We start from the raw sequence: 18,597 nt of genomic DNA on the forward strand, positions 1-18,597 counted from the left end.
GGCCAAGAGATAAGGTGAGCACAGCACACACCCATGCCTGCCCTCCTCTCTGGGTGATACTGGGTTATCTGGGATACCTGCCTGCTCTAGGGGGATGGTCTGGCAGGGGCACACATCCCTGGGGCTGTAAATACACAAAATGCAATAAACATTTGCATTCTTAAAAACCAGCTCTCATCAGAAAGTGGTCTGAAATTCATTTGGTCAAGTAGGAGAGTCTGTAAAACAGATGAGGAGAGAACTTGTTAATAATAAGCCTTGCACTGCTCCAGTTCTAGAGCAACAAGTATACTCTAGCAGCTGAGGTCCTCTTCCCTGTGGGTTTGGGCTTCACTGTCCCAGGGGACAGCTTGAGGAAAACAAGTGTTGGTAGAGACCAGACCAATGCTGTGAGGCCATCAGAGAGAGCTGTTGTGGAATCCCTCCCTTGTCACACAGGATTTTTAGCTGGTTTTGCAGCAGTGGCTGTGTTTCACAGGGCAGACCCCTTGTGGGTACTTGCCCTCCTGTCTCAGAGCTCCTGCCTTGCCCTCACCAGTCCAGAGCAATTCAATAACCCCAGGGCTGGGCATTGGGAAGGGCCTGGCCTGTCATGAATGTGGTTTAGCAAATGAGAAAGCCCAGGTGAGGCCAGGCAGCTCTTGGAAGGTGTCAGAGGTCTGCTGAGCACAGGTTGAGATCTGTTAAATGAGGAATTTGGAATGTCACTGATGAGCTTTGGGAAAGGAAGGACAAGCATTGGCTGTGTTTCTTTTAATTGAATCAGCTTTCTTGCCTTCCCCTCTGCCATACTGGGTGGCTTAAAGATCTCTGTTGTGCTTGAGTGACAGGCTGTGTCAATATGTAATTGCTTAGAAAATTCATTAACCTGCAGCTAAATCCAGGCAATGGCTAACTCCAGCTCTTTTTGTATTTAAGCAAACTGCATCTAATCTTTTCAATGTATTTTGCTGAGCATGTAATTAAATGAGCATGACCCTGCAGTCTCTGTTGTGAACGCTTCCTGTTTTATAATTGTGATGATCTGAGGGATGTAATTTAGGGGTCCTTAATTTTACATAATTGGTGGTACTCCAGGTACAGCAATCTAGTCACAATTTACAACGCCTTAAAAACTTCAGAGTTAAATATATCTGTATTTGGAGGACTATTTTGGGGGTGTGCTTTTTGAAAACTGTAACAACTTCTGCTTCTGCTCTTCAAGGTTTTCAGATGTCATCCTGGCAACAATTTTGGCTACCAAGTCAGATATGTGTGGCAAAAAGTTTGAACTGAAGATTGATAACGTTCGCTTTGTTGGCCATCCCACCTTGCTCCAGCATGCCCTTGGGCAGGTAGGTATGAGATCCCCTCTGGGGACCTGCCTTCCTCACAAACTGCCTGGCTTTAGGGAGGAAACCTGCAATTCAGAATGGCCATGTTGGCTTTTGATCCTGCTTTTACTTCCTGATGCTCCGAGCTCTCTTTTACTTACTTCTGGGTCAGTGGAGTGAGTGGCAAACTGAGGGAGCTGTCAGTGATCACAGAAACTCTTCTGGTTACTGTAGGGAAGCAGTGTGAGTAAAGAGAAGTAAAACTGGGCACTCCAACTCAAAAAGCTGTTTCTGACTATTTTAGTTACTGCAAGTTAGCTTTTAGCACCTCTAATTAGTATGGCAGTTAAAAAAACACCACCAAAACCCTTCACAAATGCTAAAAGCTGCGTCAGCCTTGTTTGGCTTTTAACTTTTCCTGAGGCTGAAGATGAACCATAAGACTTAGATGGAATATGTAGGATGTTGAAAGAGTTCTAGAATTTTCTTGTGGACCAAGTCAGGCTGCTGTTTGCATTGAGACCTTCTTCCATGGCCAATGTTTTAGGTGCTTTAAAATGTGAGCAGTTTGCTGTCTGGGCTATGCAAAAAAAGGCCCTGCTTAAATCCAGGAAAGAATTCACCTGTTTCTGTGTTCCTAATATTCCCTGTCCTGTTCCTTCTTCCTGCTCTAGTTCAACTGTAGGAATGAACTAGGTTTTGGTAATTTCTGAATCCAGTGCTGATCCCTGTCACTGAACTGCTTTGGTCTCATTTTTCATTAAATTTGCTAAGTCATTCCTTTTTTTCAGGGGAAAAAGAACTCTGCTTGCCAATTCTATCCTGCTTTCCAGCTATAATTAGAGGTGGAAACAGCTTGTTGGTAACTGCTGCATGATATTTAGAGGACCAGAGTGCTTTAATCTCAGTGAGGAGCTGCCCTAAAGCATCAAAAGATGCTACTTTGGGAACTCAGTTGTGAGTCTGCAGGAAATGTCATGGAGGATCACCAAGACACAGTCCTGAAAGGTTAAACTGTCTTGGAGGACAGGATTCAAATGTCCCCAAGCTGTGCAAATCCATCAGCAGCCCCAGACAAGGCAAGTGGGGAACCAGGCCCAGGGTCTCTATTGGGACCCCAGCCAGGAGCAGAAGGGGACAGGACAAGGGTGGGTTGTACTAGACCAAGGGTCTGTCCAGGAGACAGGCACAGCTCCAAGGTCCATCCTGGACACAGGCACAGCTCCAGACCCTGGGCTGAGCTTAAATGGGGTTCCTAAGTCATGGACTCTTGGGGGAAGTTGTGTGGGAACAGGTCCTGGCCGGGGCCATTAACACCTTTTGGTGCCCTCAAGGCTCTGACCCCAGTGGCCTGTTCTCCATCAGATCATTTTTCTTTCTTTTATTAATCTCATCTGAAAGGTTCAGCTTCCTAAATGTGCTCTACACAAAATTGAAAATTTGTGTTTGCATTTTTTTCCCACCACTTATTATTGTACATTCTTTCCAATCAGTTTAATCCTAATTGCATGAAATGTTACTTCATTTTAGTTTGTCTAAATAAAATTGCATCTGGGTAAAAAAAGTTATAAGGAGCTGTAAACACTTTATTGTTACTTCTGAAGGAACTTCTTTTTGGGTGTGTCTTATCACCCTAGGAGGCACCCCAGAACTTTCTAGAGTCCAGAATCTTCTAGGTGTGGCAGCCATCTCTGCTGGTTTGTGTCAGTCTAAATCTGGGACCCTCCTGCAGTTAGGAGGAAGCCAGATGGAGCTGCTTTTCCATGGAGCTCAGGCAGTGTCTGAAGTAACCCAGCAGCCTCTGCTTTGAGTTCCTCAGAGTTCATACTGCAGTAAATTAATCCACAGGATAGCTCAGCAAATTTTTACTCCAATGAGATTCAGGAGTTACAAGAGCACAAACGTTTAATCCTGTGGGCCAGATTGCTTTTTTTTGTAGCAATGTTCTGAATTCTTCAAATTCCTTCAGCATTTTCTTTCCCAGCTCAGTCTTCTTTTCTTTTCTGGACATGAGTTGATATGAAATCTCATGCATCCCAGTCTGCATCCTGCATCTAGCAGGATCTAGCCTGCATCCCAACTGGTGTTAGTGGTGGTAGTTTCTCTGATTTTAAGGAAGGAACAGGATCAGTCCTTACACTTGGAAATTCACTAGGTGTCCTGGAACCTGTAACTCCAGAACAGATAAACACAGTAAACTGCCTTTCCCACTCTCCCATCACTGCCTTTCTGACAGAATGTAAGTTTCACTTTAGGACAAAAAAACCCCAAAATATGTATAATCTCCTAGTTTTCTAAAGGTTGAGACTCCTGAGTGAAAGCAGACAGATTTTGGAATTCAGTCCCAAGCATTTCACTGCTGGTGTTTGGAACCTGTGGGGAAGGGCAGATGCTGCTCTGTTTGCCCTGGCTCTGGTGCTTCACATACTTTGGGTAGAGACCAACCATTGTTTGGCCTGGCAGGTTCCAGCTGTTTGCACTGGGGATGGGGTGGGTGTTGAGCAGGGAGCTGCAGGGGAGGTGGGAATGTCCTCTGCATTTTGTGCTCCATCTTGTGGTGACATGTGCTCCCTTTGGAGCTGGTCTGGCTGTGCAAATTCCACTTGCTTGTCTCAGCTCCAGCTCTTTCTTCTCACTGGAAAGTTTGAATCTGCCTTAGGAATGGAGCTCTCTGCTACAAAGAGAATAGAAAGGCTGGATAATGTGTTTGAAATCCTTCAGGAAGGGAAAAATCAAACCTTTATTTTAGTACTGCTGTTCTAGAGCATATTTTGTCTGACAAAAGCAGCAGCTTGTAACAGGATGAAATTTGAATGGGGATTTAGGAAAGGAAGGAATAGGTGTGGCCTGAGATCTGTGGAATTCTGTTGACAGTATATCTGACAGTTGTGCTAAAGCATTAAACCTAAAGTCCCTAATGATGCTAAATGTAATAACAGAGACCCTAAGTAAGAGTGCTGTCTTAACTGATACTCATTTCCATGCTTGTGACTAAAAGGCTTTGGTTAAAGTGTTCACAGCTGCTCAGCAAAGGCAGTGTTGTAGAGCAACTGTGACACTCCAATTAAAAACAAAAGCATAGTTCTATATTTTGCCAGTCATATGTGATGTTATATATTGATTTGTCTGCTCTTTTTCCTTAGCTTGTTATTTAACTAATTTTTAAAATTTTTTTTTATTACTTTCCCTTTGTTACTGTCTCCAGCTGACACTAGCCGATGGGATTTTCTAAAAAATATTTTTCAGGTATCCAAAACTGACCCCTCACCAAAAAGAGAGATGCCCACCATGATTCTGTTCAACGTGGTGTTTGCACTAAGGGTAAGGACTGTCTCCATTCCATCTGACAGTGGGATGTGCCTTGCATGCATGAGACAATGCAGTAGGCTCACACTCCAGGCTTGTTTTGTGATTAATGGCCAGTGTTTGAAAGCTGCCTCCTCTCAGCAGTGAGGTCACTGTAAAGGGAGAGTGCCAGGGAGCAGCAGCTGAGCAGCTAAATGAGAAGAAGGTACAAGTGAAGAATAAAGAGGTTCCAATGCTCAGCAAAAACCTAGAACAAATACATAGTTTCTGCCTGGAATTTTTTTCAGGCTTCTCTATTAACTAGATGCTTGTGTTAAGGGATCCTGGCTTGGCTAATTAGGTGTATAAAGCCCTAGAAATTTCATTATGTTCAAGCATTACTTGATTTCTGAGCTCTGGCTTTCTTTTCCCAGTCCACAGGTTGTTTAAAAATAAAAGAGGGAGCTGGAATAGTCATCTTTGTGGAAATGGTTGATTTGTGCTCAGCTGGATGTAATGTCATCATTTTAAAACCTCCAGCTCCCTGCTTATGAAAGGAATTTTTTTTTTCTTTTAGCACTAGTACTTTTCTTAGCACTGGCTTTGCAGTGGTGACATAGACATGGCCCCAGCCTGCATGGCTTGTCCTCAGATGAGGAGCAAGGTTTCACACAGGACAAGTACCTCAATCAAGCCAGAAATTGTTTACAGAGCTCTGCTGGGAATCCAATGTTCCTGTGCTTTAGGACACTCCTGGGTCTGGGAGTGCTGAATTTGCAATGGAGGAGTTGATTTTAGATTTCTCACGTTAAGAGATGTTGTTTTGATGATTTGTTAAAGCCCTGTGCTTTGCTTGCAGGGAAGTGTGTGTAGATGCACCTGCAAACACAGACATTGATGCACTCTGAGCCATGTGGCAGCAGAAGTGTTGAAACCAATGCTCCTTCATTCACAGTGAAGAGTAGCCCACATTTTTCTGGAATCTAATTTCTAGTGCTTCTAGGAAAGCTTGCTTTCTTTTTTTTTCAGCTATGATATGATACTGATGTAATTGTGTGTGATGCAGCGCAAAATCCATTTGCCAAATGAGACACTCTTAGTTCACAGGGAGCAGTCAGGTTTTTGGAAAGTGCTGGGCAAGAAGCAAGTGGAAATTTTTTCCTGGGATGGAGCAGTGCAGTGCAGGAGGTGGGTGGAGGCCCTCAGAGATAAAGATGAGTGTCCATCTGCAGTGGGCAGACAGAGCAGGCAAAGGCCCAAGTGTGATAATCAGCACTGATCCTTCTGTGTTTGAGCTTCAGGGCTACCAACGTGCTGTGACTCAGCAAGAACAGCAGAGTCAAAAAACTGATGAGTCATGGTTTGCTAGTTTCTGTGCCAAGTGGTCACTTGCCAGAACTTTAAATTCCTTTAAATGTCTTAACAAACATGAAGCAGCTGCTGACTCATGCTGGAGCTAGTGAATTCCCCCTCACCCCCCTTGGCAGCTGTACTGATGTGATAGATTTTTCCAGCACTTTCTTTCTGGGACTTTCATAAATGCAGTGTTAGTAATAAGCTATATTTGTGAATTTTTTGGGAGCATAGATCCAAATTAATCCAGATTTGGAATGAAAATATTGGTCATGATCTGGTAATTGTTATCTAGTTACTGCCTTGTCAGTACATAGGACAAACACCAGTGTGGCAACATGGAGTTAGTGGGACATGTTAAAGGCAATGCAGCCCTTGTGCTGCCAGGGAGCTTAACCTGAACATTGGGATATTCTGCCTTTTCAAAAAGCTTGACACTTTCTTGTCTCACTGTGTGAAGCTGAGGTCTTTGCTCTCTGCTGGTAGAAGGCCTGTTAACAACTGGAAAAACAAACAAGATAGAGCTGTCCCTGTCCAGGTGTGGTGTTCCTTTCATGCACTTAGACGAGCTTAGAATTCCAAATTACATTTGGACACCTCTGAGCTTCCGCTTGGTTGTGGGTAGAGAAAATTCTGTTCATTTTCCAGTCTAGAGGCTGATTTTTGGTCTCAGTGGGAAACCATTTGCCTGTTCCCATGGTGCCTGTAGTTCCATGGCTCAGTGGCTGCTGGTGCTCCCCGCAGGCCAACGCGGACCCGTCGGTGATCAGCTGCCTGCACAACCTGTCGCGCAGGATCGCCATCGTCCTGCAGCACGAGGAGCGCCGCTGCCAGTACCTCACCCGCGAGGCCAAGCTCATCCTGGCCATCCAGGACGAGGTGTCTGCCATGGCAGAGAGTGAGTGCTTTCAGCAGCAGGGGCTCTCAACTGGAGCTCTCTTCCAGGGAGGTGCTTGTTGTGCCTTCTTGCTTCTCTTGTGCCTGTGAACAAGTGTTGGTGCTCTGTAGCATTCTGACGGCTTTTCCCTGCATTTTGCCTCAGCCAATTTCACTATTCCAATGCAGAGATGTGAGTTTTAGAGGTGAAGTAGTTTCTTTGATTTCTTTGCTAGTGAAGTTCAGCACAATCCCTGGAGACTGTGCACTGAGCCATCATGTTTGTCTCTCCCTGTCAGGCTGACATGGAAGAGCTCCTGTCTGACCTGCTTCACCCAACCTAGAGCAAGTTTTGCATGCTTTAATCTGTCTGCTGAGTCACCAGACTCCTTATGTGTAAGCTTCACTCTTATGTGCTGTTACCTGGCTAGCAAACAGTTACAGAGCATTTTTATAGACTGTATTTGGAAAATGCTCTGTAACTGTAATGCTCATAACAATATGTACTATTTAAGGTGAACTCCCACAGTGATGCATTATCTTGCTGCAAGCATTAAAAATTAAAGCTAACATCTAGAAAAACAAAGCATTTAAAGTTATCATTTGTCAAATTTGGTTACATGTGCTTAACTGAGTTGAGGTTTAGCAGAAGTTGGCAATAATTCACTATTATCATCTTAACATGTAATTTGAATTATTGTAAAAGATTTGTAAGATAATTGTAGATTAAAATGATACAAATTCTGTCCCTAAGATACAGGTCGATACCCAGCGGGGGAAGAGGAATCTCTTTGATTTGAAGTCAGGTATTTACTTTCTTGTTTTGAATCTTTCTATAGCCACAGAAGGGCCCCAGTCACCTTTTCATCACATCCTACCCAAGTGCAAACTGGCCAGAGATCTCAAAGAGACATATGACAGGTAAGGTGGATTTTAGTCTTAGCTCATAGTATGCTGTTTCTCATTGAAATCTCTTGTCTTGGTTCCTAAGGATATTATCCACTTCCTCATGCTGTTAATCATTGGGATTTGGGTTTTAAACCAGGCAGAGCAATGTGAAGCCAGGAAGTCAGGTGAAATGTTTGCAGAACTGCTATCCTAATCATTACCTTGGTCTGTCCTTGGTGTCTTGTTCTTAAAAGCTGATGATGTCTGTCACAGCTTTAAGAATTATTATTTTCTTCCTTAGAGCAAGGCCACCTATTGACAAGTGAAGTGTAGAACTGACAAGTGCCATAACAGGGGCATCACAGCCCTGGGGAAGTGCTCTAAACCTGCAGCTAAGGGGAAAGTGCTGCAGGAGCACTGATGGCAAGTCAGGTACTGCCCTGGGCCCATTTGTGCATGTCTGGACAGCACATTTGGATGAGATGCTGAGACTTCCAGCAGAATGGAAAGTGTAGCATGCTGTTTCTTGACTGGGTTAGAAGTTCTGGCAAAGGTTTCAAAGCATTGTGGGGCTGTTGCTGAGCTTTAGCAGGAGCCTGTGCCTGTCAGTGCTGCCTCCTGGGGCCCAGAGGCTCCTGCAGCCAGGATTGTGCTTGGGGAAGGGCCTGGACAGAGGGATACAGAACCTCTGTGTGGGGGGGAAGATGCTGTGCCCCTTGCTTGGGCTGTTTGTCAGGGATTGAGGGAATCAGGCTGGAGTTCCTCAGGGAACCCTTTATCCTCCCTGGGTTGTGGCTTCTCATTTACAAAGGGAATCAGAGCCCTGTAAGGTAAAGAACTGGGAGGCTAAATAATATAATAGTTGCAAAGAGCATCAGAAAACTTCTGCTAAGCTTCTCTTTGTGTTCCAGAGCTGTGAATTTCACCTTGTTTGAAGAAATGTGGTATGTGGTTCCGCACACCTTGCACAAAACTGAAGTACTAAAGTTTAAGTACTAAACTTTTAAGGAAGGCAATTTTTATGCAGCCTGTAATTCTAATATTCCAATTACATTTTTCTCTTTCTCTGTGGGAACAGAAAAATATAATTGGAATATTATAGCCCCTCTAGGCTATGTATTTATGACTGGGCAAAACCCTGATCGTGCTTCCGAATATTTTAGGGACACAGTGACATCTTGTGGCATTTAGTTGTGACTGTAGCAACACTGAGCCTGAGCTCATGGACTGTGCTGATGTGAGCCTTCCCAGAGATAAGGAGGAATAGACAGACCATGGAGAAATGCTCTTTGGTGCTGCCCCCAGCTGTAAAACAAGGCAGTTTCTCCCTCATTTAGGCATTGTGAGTGGGGAAGAAGTAGTGCAAGTTGGATTTTGACACTTTGGTATGACACTGTCAAAAGCAAATGCAAGACCTTATTGGTGTTGGTAAAAATTTGAAGTGCCTGTGTGCTTGATTGGAAGGTTGTACTTGAAAAGGAGCTGACAGTGTTGTTGGGTGATAAGGAAATGTTCTGCAGGGTTTTTCTATTAATACTTCATATGAGAGCATAGGAAATATGCTTGTTATACCTGCAGTCAGATCAGCTGAGAGGAGCTGCAGCACCGTGCAGGCAGGCATAGATTTAAAATTATTTTTTAGTAAGGTAGAAAAAGGGTTCTAGAAATACAATTTTCTCCAGGATGAATTAATTATTCCTGGGTGGCAGCAGCTCTGGAGTGAAGTCTGTGTGGTCTTCTGTGAAGTGAGGGTTAGTCATAAGTGACAAGGGGTTACAAAAAAAACCAGATAGACAAGAATGCATGAAATAAGTCTTGTCTGTAAGATAGGCACCAATCCTGCTCACAGTTGTAAAACTCCTGCTGTAATGAACATTTTATCCAGTTTGGACACCACATTTCAAGAGGGATTCAGGCCACCTAGAGAGTGTGGAGGAGTGTGAATGACCTCAGAGGGAAGATGGAAAGATTTGCTCTGTTGCTTTTAAAGCAGAAGGGAGTGCTGGGAAGGGTAAACCTTTGGATGCATGCAGTGACAAAGTGCTGTTCTAAATTTACAGAGACTTCTGGCATAGCCTTTGGCTGTGGGAGAACAGCCAGTGGAGTGGAGAGAGCACTTTGAATTGCAGATGGAGCCCAGCTCTCTGTTTGAGATTTGCTTCAACCAGCATTTCCAAGTGCCTGCTGATTTCTGCAATTCCAGCCCAATTTCCAGGGTTGCTCCAGAGGTGCTGTTGAGCCCTTGCCTTCCTGTAGATGGTGCTGAGGTATTTCAGGCAAGACCCAGCATGTCCCTGAGCAAGTTGGTTTGTGCAAAACCACAAGCAGAGGAATATTTCTGTTGTTCAAAGTGTTCCTTGGTTTTGAATGAGATGCCTGTGTTCCAGAAGGCAGGATCAGTACCCAGGGCATCTTGACTAGCAATGGAGTGGTATTACACTGACAGCTCAGAGGCTTTCAGCTTCTACTTCCTGGGACATTTTGTCTCTAATGGAGAGAACTAGAATGTTTCTTTTTGATTAATTCAGAAAATTGAGAGTCTTCATTCATCTTGTCCTCAAACTGAAGCATTGGTGTGGAACAGAAAGCAATGGTTTCTAGGCCCAAGAAAGTTTTCAGTGCTGAAAAACTTAGTGATGTTACAATATGTGTCTCTTTTGAGGAGCTTTCACATAGTTTTATCTGCAACTGCAGATAATATGTGATTTAATAGTTACTAACTGCCTGTCTGGTTCTAGCAAATATCTCTTAGCTTTGCATTGGAATAAAAGTGAAACTATGGAGAGGTTTTTGGGGAGGTTTGGATTGTTTGTTTCTACTTTTTCATACAGAAAGAGAAATTTTTAGCCAGTGGGACTGAACTGTGTGGTAGATCTAGCCCATCTCAGCTCAGGGAATAATTCTATGAGACTTAATGTTATTTCTGTGGCTGTGCTGGAAAATAGAATACAACTACAGTTATTTATCAAAGGACAGCCTTTTGTCCTTTATAAGGAAATGTGAAATCTTTTCAAAGCTCTGAGTAGTCACAACTTCTAGGAGAAACAAACTCCAAAGCTACAAGCTCAGCTCCACCACACTCTAAAACATGGGGCTAATTTCTGATATAAACAGGACAGATGTGATATGAGGTGTATATATGTAAAAATTCATAACTCTTTTATAAATGTGAAGTGGGATTTCTTTGTTTGGCCAACAGTTATGGAAAAGGCTGCAGTTCTGGGAGATGCTGGCAAACTTTCATGTTCTCATTTTGGGGCAGTAGCTCACAGTTCAGGACACAGCAGAATAGAGCAAAAGAGCAGTGACAGTCCTTAAAATATTCCCCAGCTTCCTGTAGCTCTGGAGGGGTTTCTGTACATTCAGCAGCTTTCAGCTGATCTCACTTCCCAGGATTAGCCCACAGTCCTGTGAGCCAGAGTAAATATTGAGCAACCACAGCATCCTCTGATAAGGAGGTCTATGGTTTTAACTACTTTTTGTGATTCTTTCTATTTCTTCTGAACTTTGCTCCTTCTTGTAGCATGAGATGTCTCATGGGCCTTATGGTGGAGAGACATTAAACAGCTTTTTCCTGTTTGCCTCTCCCTGTCTCAATTTTAAACTCTGTTATCTGATCATCCTGATCCTTGGCCATGTATCCTTCAGATCACTCATCAGGTGTTACCAACGAGAGATTAAAAAAAAGTGCTGAAACAAAGTTTTTATGGAATAAAATGTCTTGGAGGGTTTAATACCCTACTGCCTGAATGTTTGTGTCTATACTGGGGACATTATTTAACTCTGCTGTCTGGCCAAGGGCAGTTGCAAGTGTTGCTGCTGGAGGGTGCAGCTTGTTCCTTGTCAAATTACAGACACTTAATTATTTTCCATCCAAGGAGGGGCAGGTGAAGGAGAAATTGTGTTCATAAAGCTATAATAAGGGCTGGAAATTGTACAGCTGAATGCAAATGCAGAAGAATAAAATTAAGATCCAGATCATACTGAAAATCTGGTTTTCTGGTTGTCTTTAATTCTAGGCTCTTGTTGTGTAGTGCACTGCAGACAAAATTATGCTGTGGAAAGTGTAATTATGTAATTAAAGCTTTTACCTTAGTGCACTTGGACCAAACAATGAAAGGAACCAACTGGATCTTTGTCTGAATATTAAACTCTGCAGGGGAAATGTCCCTGCAAGTGTTTCATGCTTTCATGTGTCTCTGCTGCTCTTGGGTAATCTGTTTTTACAACCCCAAGAGCTTTCAGGTGGTCTCTGAACTCACTTGTCCCATTCCTTTATTGCCATGTTTACCCTTGTGAGGATTTGGCCTGGGAGGTGGTGTGGATAACCACAGCTTCAGCCCTTTTCCCTGATGTATTTTGAAGGAATCCAGCTTTATCTGTCAGCTGTTTGTGGTGGGATAAGCAGTGTTACTGAAGCTGCAGCATTTAATGAACTAAACCAGAGGTGTTTGTGCTTTGCATGTTCCTTCAGGGCTGGGAGCCTCTGTGCAGATCCGAGCTGGTGGGGCCAGAGAGACACTGGATTCACCTTCTCAGTGCCTTTTTAAAAGATGAAAACACACAGTCTGCTCCCTTTGCAGCTTGAAAAATCAGCATTTTCCAGAGTTCCATGCAAGATTTGAGAACAAACCTTTTTGAGAAGTGTTGTCTGCAGTGAGATGTTCTCAATGAGTCTGATCATGTGTGAGGTGGGAGGAGATGCTGTTTGCTCTCTCACCACTCTGTTGTGGTTTGGTGAGTAGTTGCACCAGCAGCCAAAGCTCCCCAATGTTTTTGTTTAGAGCTGAAATTTCTGTCCTCTCCAAACCCTCTACACAGCCAGATGAGCTTGAAAACGAACATGTTAGTTTGTGACCTGCATGTTAGTTTGAGTGCTGGTTATAAATGTTTAAATCACCACATAAAGACTTTTCCAGAAGTGTATTTGCTCCTGGTCTGTTCCTGGCGTGTTTTTTAATCTGTTTTGTGTAGAGGGGGAAATTCATGGCAGCTATTGACACAAAAGTCAAATTGTGAGTCTCAACACACTTTGAATTTAAAATCCAGCCTGGAGTTTTCAGAGTGCAAACTTTGAAATTTGATTTTAAGCCAAAAACATTGTTTGGAAAGAAAGTTTAAAATTGAAGGGCATTGACAAATTCAGTTCTCAGATGTGGAGCTTGAGATTGATAAGTTTATATGTTCCTAACTCATGAAAAGGTGTGGTGGGCCTTGCTGCTTCCTCCCAGCACAGCTGTTCCCAGGCCAGCATCCCCTGCCTGTGGAATGGGAATATGGAGGGTTTGCAGGGTGGTGCTGCCTTAGCTCCTTATGGTACATTCCCCATTTTAAGTAAATATAGTTCCCTCCTGAGGTGGATTCTACCTCTTGGTCTAGATTTGCAGACTTCTGTAAAAGCACCTGAATGATGATCCTGGCTCTAATCTCCAGCTTTTCTGTTTTTTTTTTTTTTTTTTTTTTTTTAAGTAAAAGAGGCTTATTGTTGCTTTCAGGCTGAGTGCAAGGATCTGACTTTAAGCCTGGGACATCCATTGCTTCCACTCCTGTCCTGTTGTCTGGAGTCAGCTGAAGGGCTTAGCTCAGTCCCTGTGGTTTCCTAGAGTGAGGAAACCACATAACAGGCACGTTTGTGATTTCATGTGACAAGCAGGAACAGGTCAGTAAGGAAACAAACAACCTAAGCAGAACACAAGGAGGCTGTTATTGTGGAAATGTGCTGCTTGGAACAGCCCTTGCCCAGTACAGACATCCTCTTTTCTTTTTGCTTGGAGGGGAAGATGGAAATTGGAGGTGAAAACAGTGTGCCCAGTTCACCTTTGCTCTTTGCTGCTTTAGCCTAGAGAATTTTCCTTTGCCTTGCAGTAGATCTTGAATAAACTTCTTTAACTTGAGACACTGCTGCAACGTTAAGGGCAGAGGGAGCAGAAGGTCAGTGGTGAAGTTTTTCAACTCTCCCTCACAATGCTCTAGGTGCTCTGTATGTCCAGCTGTGGGGGGCTCTTGCAGGAGTCAGCTGGTCCTCAGCCAGCCTGGGAACAGACAGAGTGCATTCAGTCTTTTCCTGTCCTGATCTGATTTTTGTGCAGGGGTGACCCTGGACCACAGTTTCCATTTGTGACTGAGGGTAAATGCTGTATGGATTGATTGCCTTCCTGTTTTAGTCTCTGCACCACAGGGGTGGTTCGTTTACACATCAACAACTGGCTGGAAGTGAGCTTCTGCCTTCCTCACAAAATCCACTATGTTGCCACCAACTTCATACCCCCAGAAGCAATTGAGAGAAGTCTGAAATCCATCAGGTAAGAGCAAGCTCTGCCCCTGAGAGTCTGGCCAGTCCTTGCTTCTGTTCCAAGGGTGATGCTGCAGATGCCTGAGGTGGCTCAGGCAGGGGCATGGTGTGACTGGGCTGTGGAGGAGGGGGGCCCTGGGCTCAGACTGGGCTCCCTGGAGGTGCTGCTGTTGCTATGTGGTGCTGCTGGATTCGTGGTGGTTGGAAGCCAACAGCCTTGGTGTTCACTTTAGCTGTTTGTACTGAGGGGGTGCTGTGAGAGTGGCCTGCACTGTTTGCAGCCAGGAATTGTGTGTTCATTTTAATCTGTTGGCCCAGAAGTAATTCTGCTTTTGGAAGAAAGAGAGCCCAGGTCCTGTGATAGCTCATTTCCTGTGTTTGTTTACCTGTAAAAGTCATTAACTTCTGCTTTCTTCCTTTCTTCTCCTCCATTCTGTATTTCAGTATTGCAGATGATCAGTTTTCAGACTTGTTCTCAATTGTGTGCCAATGCAGTGCAGTCTTTTTTCCTTGTCACTGGGGTATCCAGTTACCATATAACCCTCTGTCTCCTTTTCACAGGGAGCCTCTTATGCTGTAACATAAAAATAAGCTGATTTCGAACCCAGTTAGAGCAAAAGCATGGTATTAGAAATTCTTTTTTTACCATTACATTGACCCCAGGTATCGTGGGGTAAGAATAACAAAGCCTTCAGGAAAAGCTGCAGTTTACTGTGCAAATGTATTCTATTTTTCTGCAGGCCTTACCATGCCTTATTACTTTTAAATGATGAGAAGTCATTGCTTAATGAGCTCCCGTTGGACTGCTCTCCTGCCCTGGTGAGAGTAATTAAAACTACCTCTGCTGTGAAGAATTTGCAGCAACTGGCTCAAGATGCTGACTTGGCATTGCTGCAGGTATGGGGAGCTGTCAGCAGCTGCTGAGAGCTTTTTAAATCACGAGGTGTTTTCTCCTGTGTGCCCCTGGGCTTGTGTGGGGCAGGAGCATGGCAGCTCCCTCGGCGTGAGCAGAGAGCAGGGAGAAGGTACCAGCCCTGGAGCCTGGGGAGAGGCTAGAGAAAAAAAGAGCAGGGGTGCAGGGGCAGTGCTGGGCAGCCCTGCAGCCACAGTCTTGGATGAGAGTCCCCATCCCTGGGGTCTCTAGTCCCCATCCCAGAGGTCTCTGGTCCCCATCCCAGGACTCTCTAGTCCTCACCACAAGTCCATTAAAGCAGGCTGATGAAAAACTTCTCTTCAAATTGTGAGCACCTCCAGGGCTACCTCCCACAGCCTCTCTGGTCCAGCACCTGACCAGCATCAGAGTGAAACCTCTCCCCTTATCTAATGGGAATTTCCCATTGTCCTCTTTGTGTATGTTGCCTCAGGACCTGTCCCTCTGTCCCTCTGAGGAGAGTGGCTCTGTCTGCTCTGTGCCTCCTAAAACCAGAGCAGGTTGTACTCCTGACTGACACCACAGTGGCCTGTCTTGGTCCTGCCAGGTTGATGTCTGCATGCAAATGAAGCACCTAAAATGCAGGTGCAGGTTTACAGCTGCCATGGCCAAACACCCCTGGAACTGCCAAGATCTTTCCTACCAAAGACTTGTGAATGCCTGCACAAACCTTCCCATCCATTTCCCTTAGTCCATTAGTGCACAGACTTGGCAGTCATTGGAAGAAGATTTATTTTAGGCTTGGGCAAAGATTTTGAGCCAATGTCCCCAGGCCAGCAGCTCTTTCCAAATGCCCTTCCAGTAGTGACAACCAGCTCTCAAATCTGAATTGCTGGAGGTGATGTGATGAGCCCTTGGAAAGGGAAGTTTGTGCCAGTGGAGGGATGAGACTCTGGCTCTCACATGAGTTGTGAGGCCACTGAGAGACCCCTGTGGATGACTGTGATCATTTGGGATGATCACATGAGCTGATTCCAGAGAGGGAAGGCCTGCTCAGTGCTCCTAAGGGATGATCCAAACCCAACCTGTGACTCAACCTGTGCTCTGTGTGACAGGGGAGACACTGCTCATCATCACATGTTCTCCTGGTCATAGGGCAGTGCCTGCTCCTGTTCCAAGGGAAAGGTCCTGCTTTGTAATAAAACTCCAGGTCTGCCTGCAGTGGTCTGTGGTGTTACTTGGCTATGGGATGAACTCTGGAAATTCCCTACTGCTTGTGTAGTTATGTTCTCCACAAAAAAGCACAGTTAAATGCATCTAATGATACAGGCTGGATTTTATGTCTTGTAGACACTATTTATGTGGCTTTTCCAGAGCCATTAGCAACCACTGACTTGTTTAACACATTAAAATACTTTATGTAGCTCATTACTGAAATACCTCCGTGCAGTAAAAAGGCAGTGTTGGTTTCCTTTATGTTTCTGTCATAGTAGAAGCTGATTCTTTTGTTTTATTTTTCATGTATAACACAATGCATTTTGTGCATAAAGAAAAATAGTTTTTGGGGGCATGAAAAGAAACTAAACTTGCATTGATACAGTTTGAAGAAATTCCTTTGAGGCAGGAAATACTAAGTTGCTTAGAAATGTGAAGCGAATCTCTGGAAATTCATAACCTTGTCAAATGCTTTTTGATCTACCACATGTTATATTAAACCATGACTTTATTCTGTAAGCCTGGGTGAAAGGATGGAACATTTTTCTTTCATTTCAACTCAAATGAGACTTTTTTTTTTTGTTGTATGCAACACTTGCTGAGAGTTTGTATATTGATTTTGCTCCTCTAATTTTTCCCTGTTTTCTCAATACAGGTTTTCCAGCTTGCAGCACATCTTGTTTACTGGGGCAAAGCAATTATTATTTATCCTCTTTGTGAAAACAATGTCTACATGCTTTCTCCAAATGCCAGTGTCTGCCTGTAAGTAGAAGGAAGATTGTGTTGGTGGCAGCACAGTGCTGTGAAGTGCAGGTGCACTTTCCTTCCCTGACTGGATACAGAGTGGGATCTTTCTTCATTAATTTGTTGAGACTGTGCAAAACACTAGCCATTACATGAGCCTGAACCTGCACAGCCAGTGTGGGCAGGGAGGAGCAGCAGAGCAGATCAATATTCCTCTGTGGTGCTGAGGGCCCTGGAAGCAATATTTACCCAGTGGAGCTGCTGTCAGTATTTTTAGTAGTCCTGCTCACTGAATGTCCAATATGGGAACATTTACAAACCAAAATACTTTATGATCAAGTTAGAGGAGTGGTTTATAGGGCTCTCTGACATGAATCAGAAGTAGCAGAAGTTGCCATTCTGTTGTTTCACGTGGTGGCATTCCATACTGTGTGCCTTGTCACAGACAGGAGGCACCATGGCCATTTGGAGAGAGGCAGAGCCACTGCAAGGAAGATGTGGAGGCAGGGGTGGGTATTTTTGCTCTGCTGAAGATTGGCAACCTCTGTTGGATTTTGAGATGCTTTTAGACTCTGTCTTGGAACTCAGTTATAGGAAAATAGTTTTAAATCAAAACTTTGGTGATGGAAGTATAAAAATAGGGCTGAAAGGGACCTTGAGGTCATTCAGCAACAACTGTGCCTGTGTCAAATATGGCAGTGCTGTTGCTGAAGACCTTTGGAGATGGAAATGCTAAGACAGACAGTTTTTCTGAGACCTGTCTATCCTTCACTTCTGTTCACTCCTATTTCTTGACCTGTCAGCATGGGGAGGGGGCACAGCCACATCTGCAGCTGCAGTTGGCACATTCAGAGGTTGTGTGTGTATCCTGCCCAGCCCTGCCCAAGCTCTGTCCCTTTCACCAGAGGCTGCACAGGTCTGGACTTTTTATCACTTTCATTTTTCTCCTCTGGCTCCCCTCCAGTCTTGAATGAAAGGTTGGTGGTGAATGTAAGGCTGAGGTGAAAGTGCATGAGCTCCTGGCTGGCTTCTGCAGGACACAACATGCCATCAACTATGCTTAGGGGTTTTCTAGATCACAGGGAATATTACATTTGGGAATTGGCACTTCTGCAATGCCTAATGGGATCCCAGTTACCCTGAGCAGCACTGCAGAGCTGATCTGTGCCTTCGCCTCTCTGTGCAGGTACTCTCCCCTGGCAGATGCCTTCTCCTGTCAGTTCCGGGGTCACAACCTGCCCTCCATGCTGGCCAAGTTCTCCCTCCCGGTGTCCCTGGCCGAGTTCAAGAACCCTCTGGCACCGCCTGTGCAGGAGGTGAGCTGGGCACTGCCCAGGGCTCCTTGTTCTGCTGCTCACAGGGATGGTGCTGCTCCTGGAGCACTGGCTCAGGAACCTGCTGTTGCACATGTACAAGTTCCCAGTTACTGTGTTTACAGCCTTGTGATTTATTCTTTCGTGTCCTGGTGCCAAAATGCTGTGGGGAGGTTCAGGGTGAGAGGATGCTCTGTGTTGGAAAAGCACAGTCCTAAAAGAAGTATTAGAATGTTTCTTTTCATGGTGTGATGTAGTAGGGAAAACTGAAACCCATTTTGATCTGTCCCAAGCTGTTACCAATTGGTAGGGCTGAATCAAGTTTGTGGATTCCTCACAATCACATTTGATTTTATTCTATTCCATCTGCTCCAAGCTCACAATCTGTTTTTAAAAGCAATCTGTCTGTTCACTTGGTTTTACTATAAAACTGGAATTGTTAAAAGG

At 44.4% G+C, this 18,597-nt stretch overlaps 1 protein-coding gene across 10 annotated transcripts in view; it reads left to right on the forward strand.

Annotated features, from left to right (window-relative positions):
* The window catches only part of NPRL3 (NPR3 like, GATOR1 complex subunit), a 41,689-nt gene that overhangs the window by 8,951 nt on the left and 14,141 nt on the right, over positions 1-18,597 (forward strand). For 4 of the 10 annotated variants that reach the window (XM_009091958.3, XM_009091959.4, XM_018916098.3 and 1 more), the window contains 8 exons: positions 1,205-1,334; positions 4,560-4,634; positions 6,696-6,849; positions 7,667-7,748; positions 13,880-14,017; positions 14,748-14,904; positions 16,749-16,855; positions 18,024-18,153. In XM_009091958.3, coding sequence (XP_009090206.1) covers positions 1,205-1,334; positions 4,560-4,634; positions 6,696-6,849; positions 7,667-7,748; positions 13,880-14,017; positions 14,748-14,904; positions 16,749-16,855; positions 18,024-18,153 — 973 coding nt within the window. Of the gene's footprint in view, positions 1-142; positions 625-718; positions 1,078-1,204; positions 1,335-4,559; positions 4,635-6,026; positions 6,232-6,316; positions 6,490-6,695; positions 6,850-7,030; positions 7,224-7,666; positions 7,749-13,879; positions 14,018-14,747; positions 14,905-16,748; positions 16,856-18,023; positions 18,154-18,597 lie in introns of those variants that run through there. The other 6 variants (XM_050979957.1, XM_050979958.1, XM_050979959.1 and 3 more) reach the window with 6 other exon arrangements.

Source organism: Serinus canaria, chromosome 14 (assembly GCF_022539315.1).
Source record: "Serinus canaria isolate serCan28SL12 chromosome 14, serCan2020, whole genome shotgun sequence".
NCBI lineage: Eukaryota > Metazoa > Chordata > Aves > Passeriformes > Fringillidae > Serinus > Serinus canaria.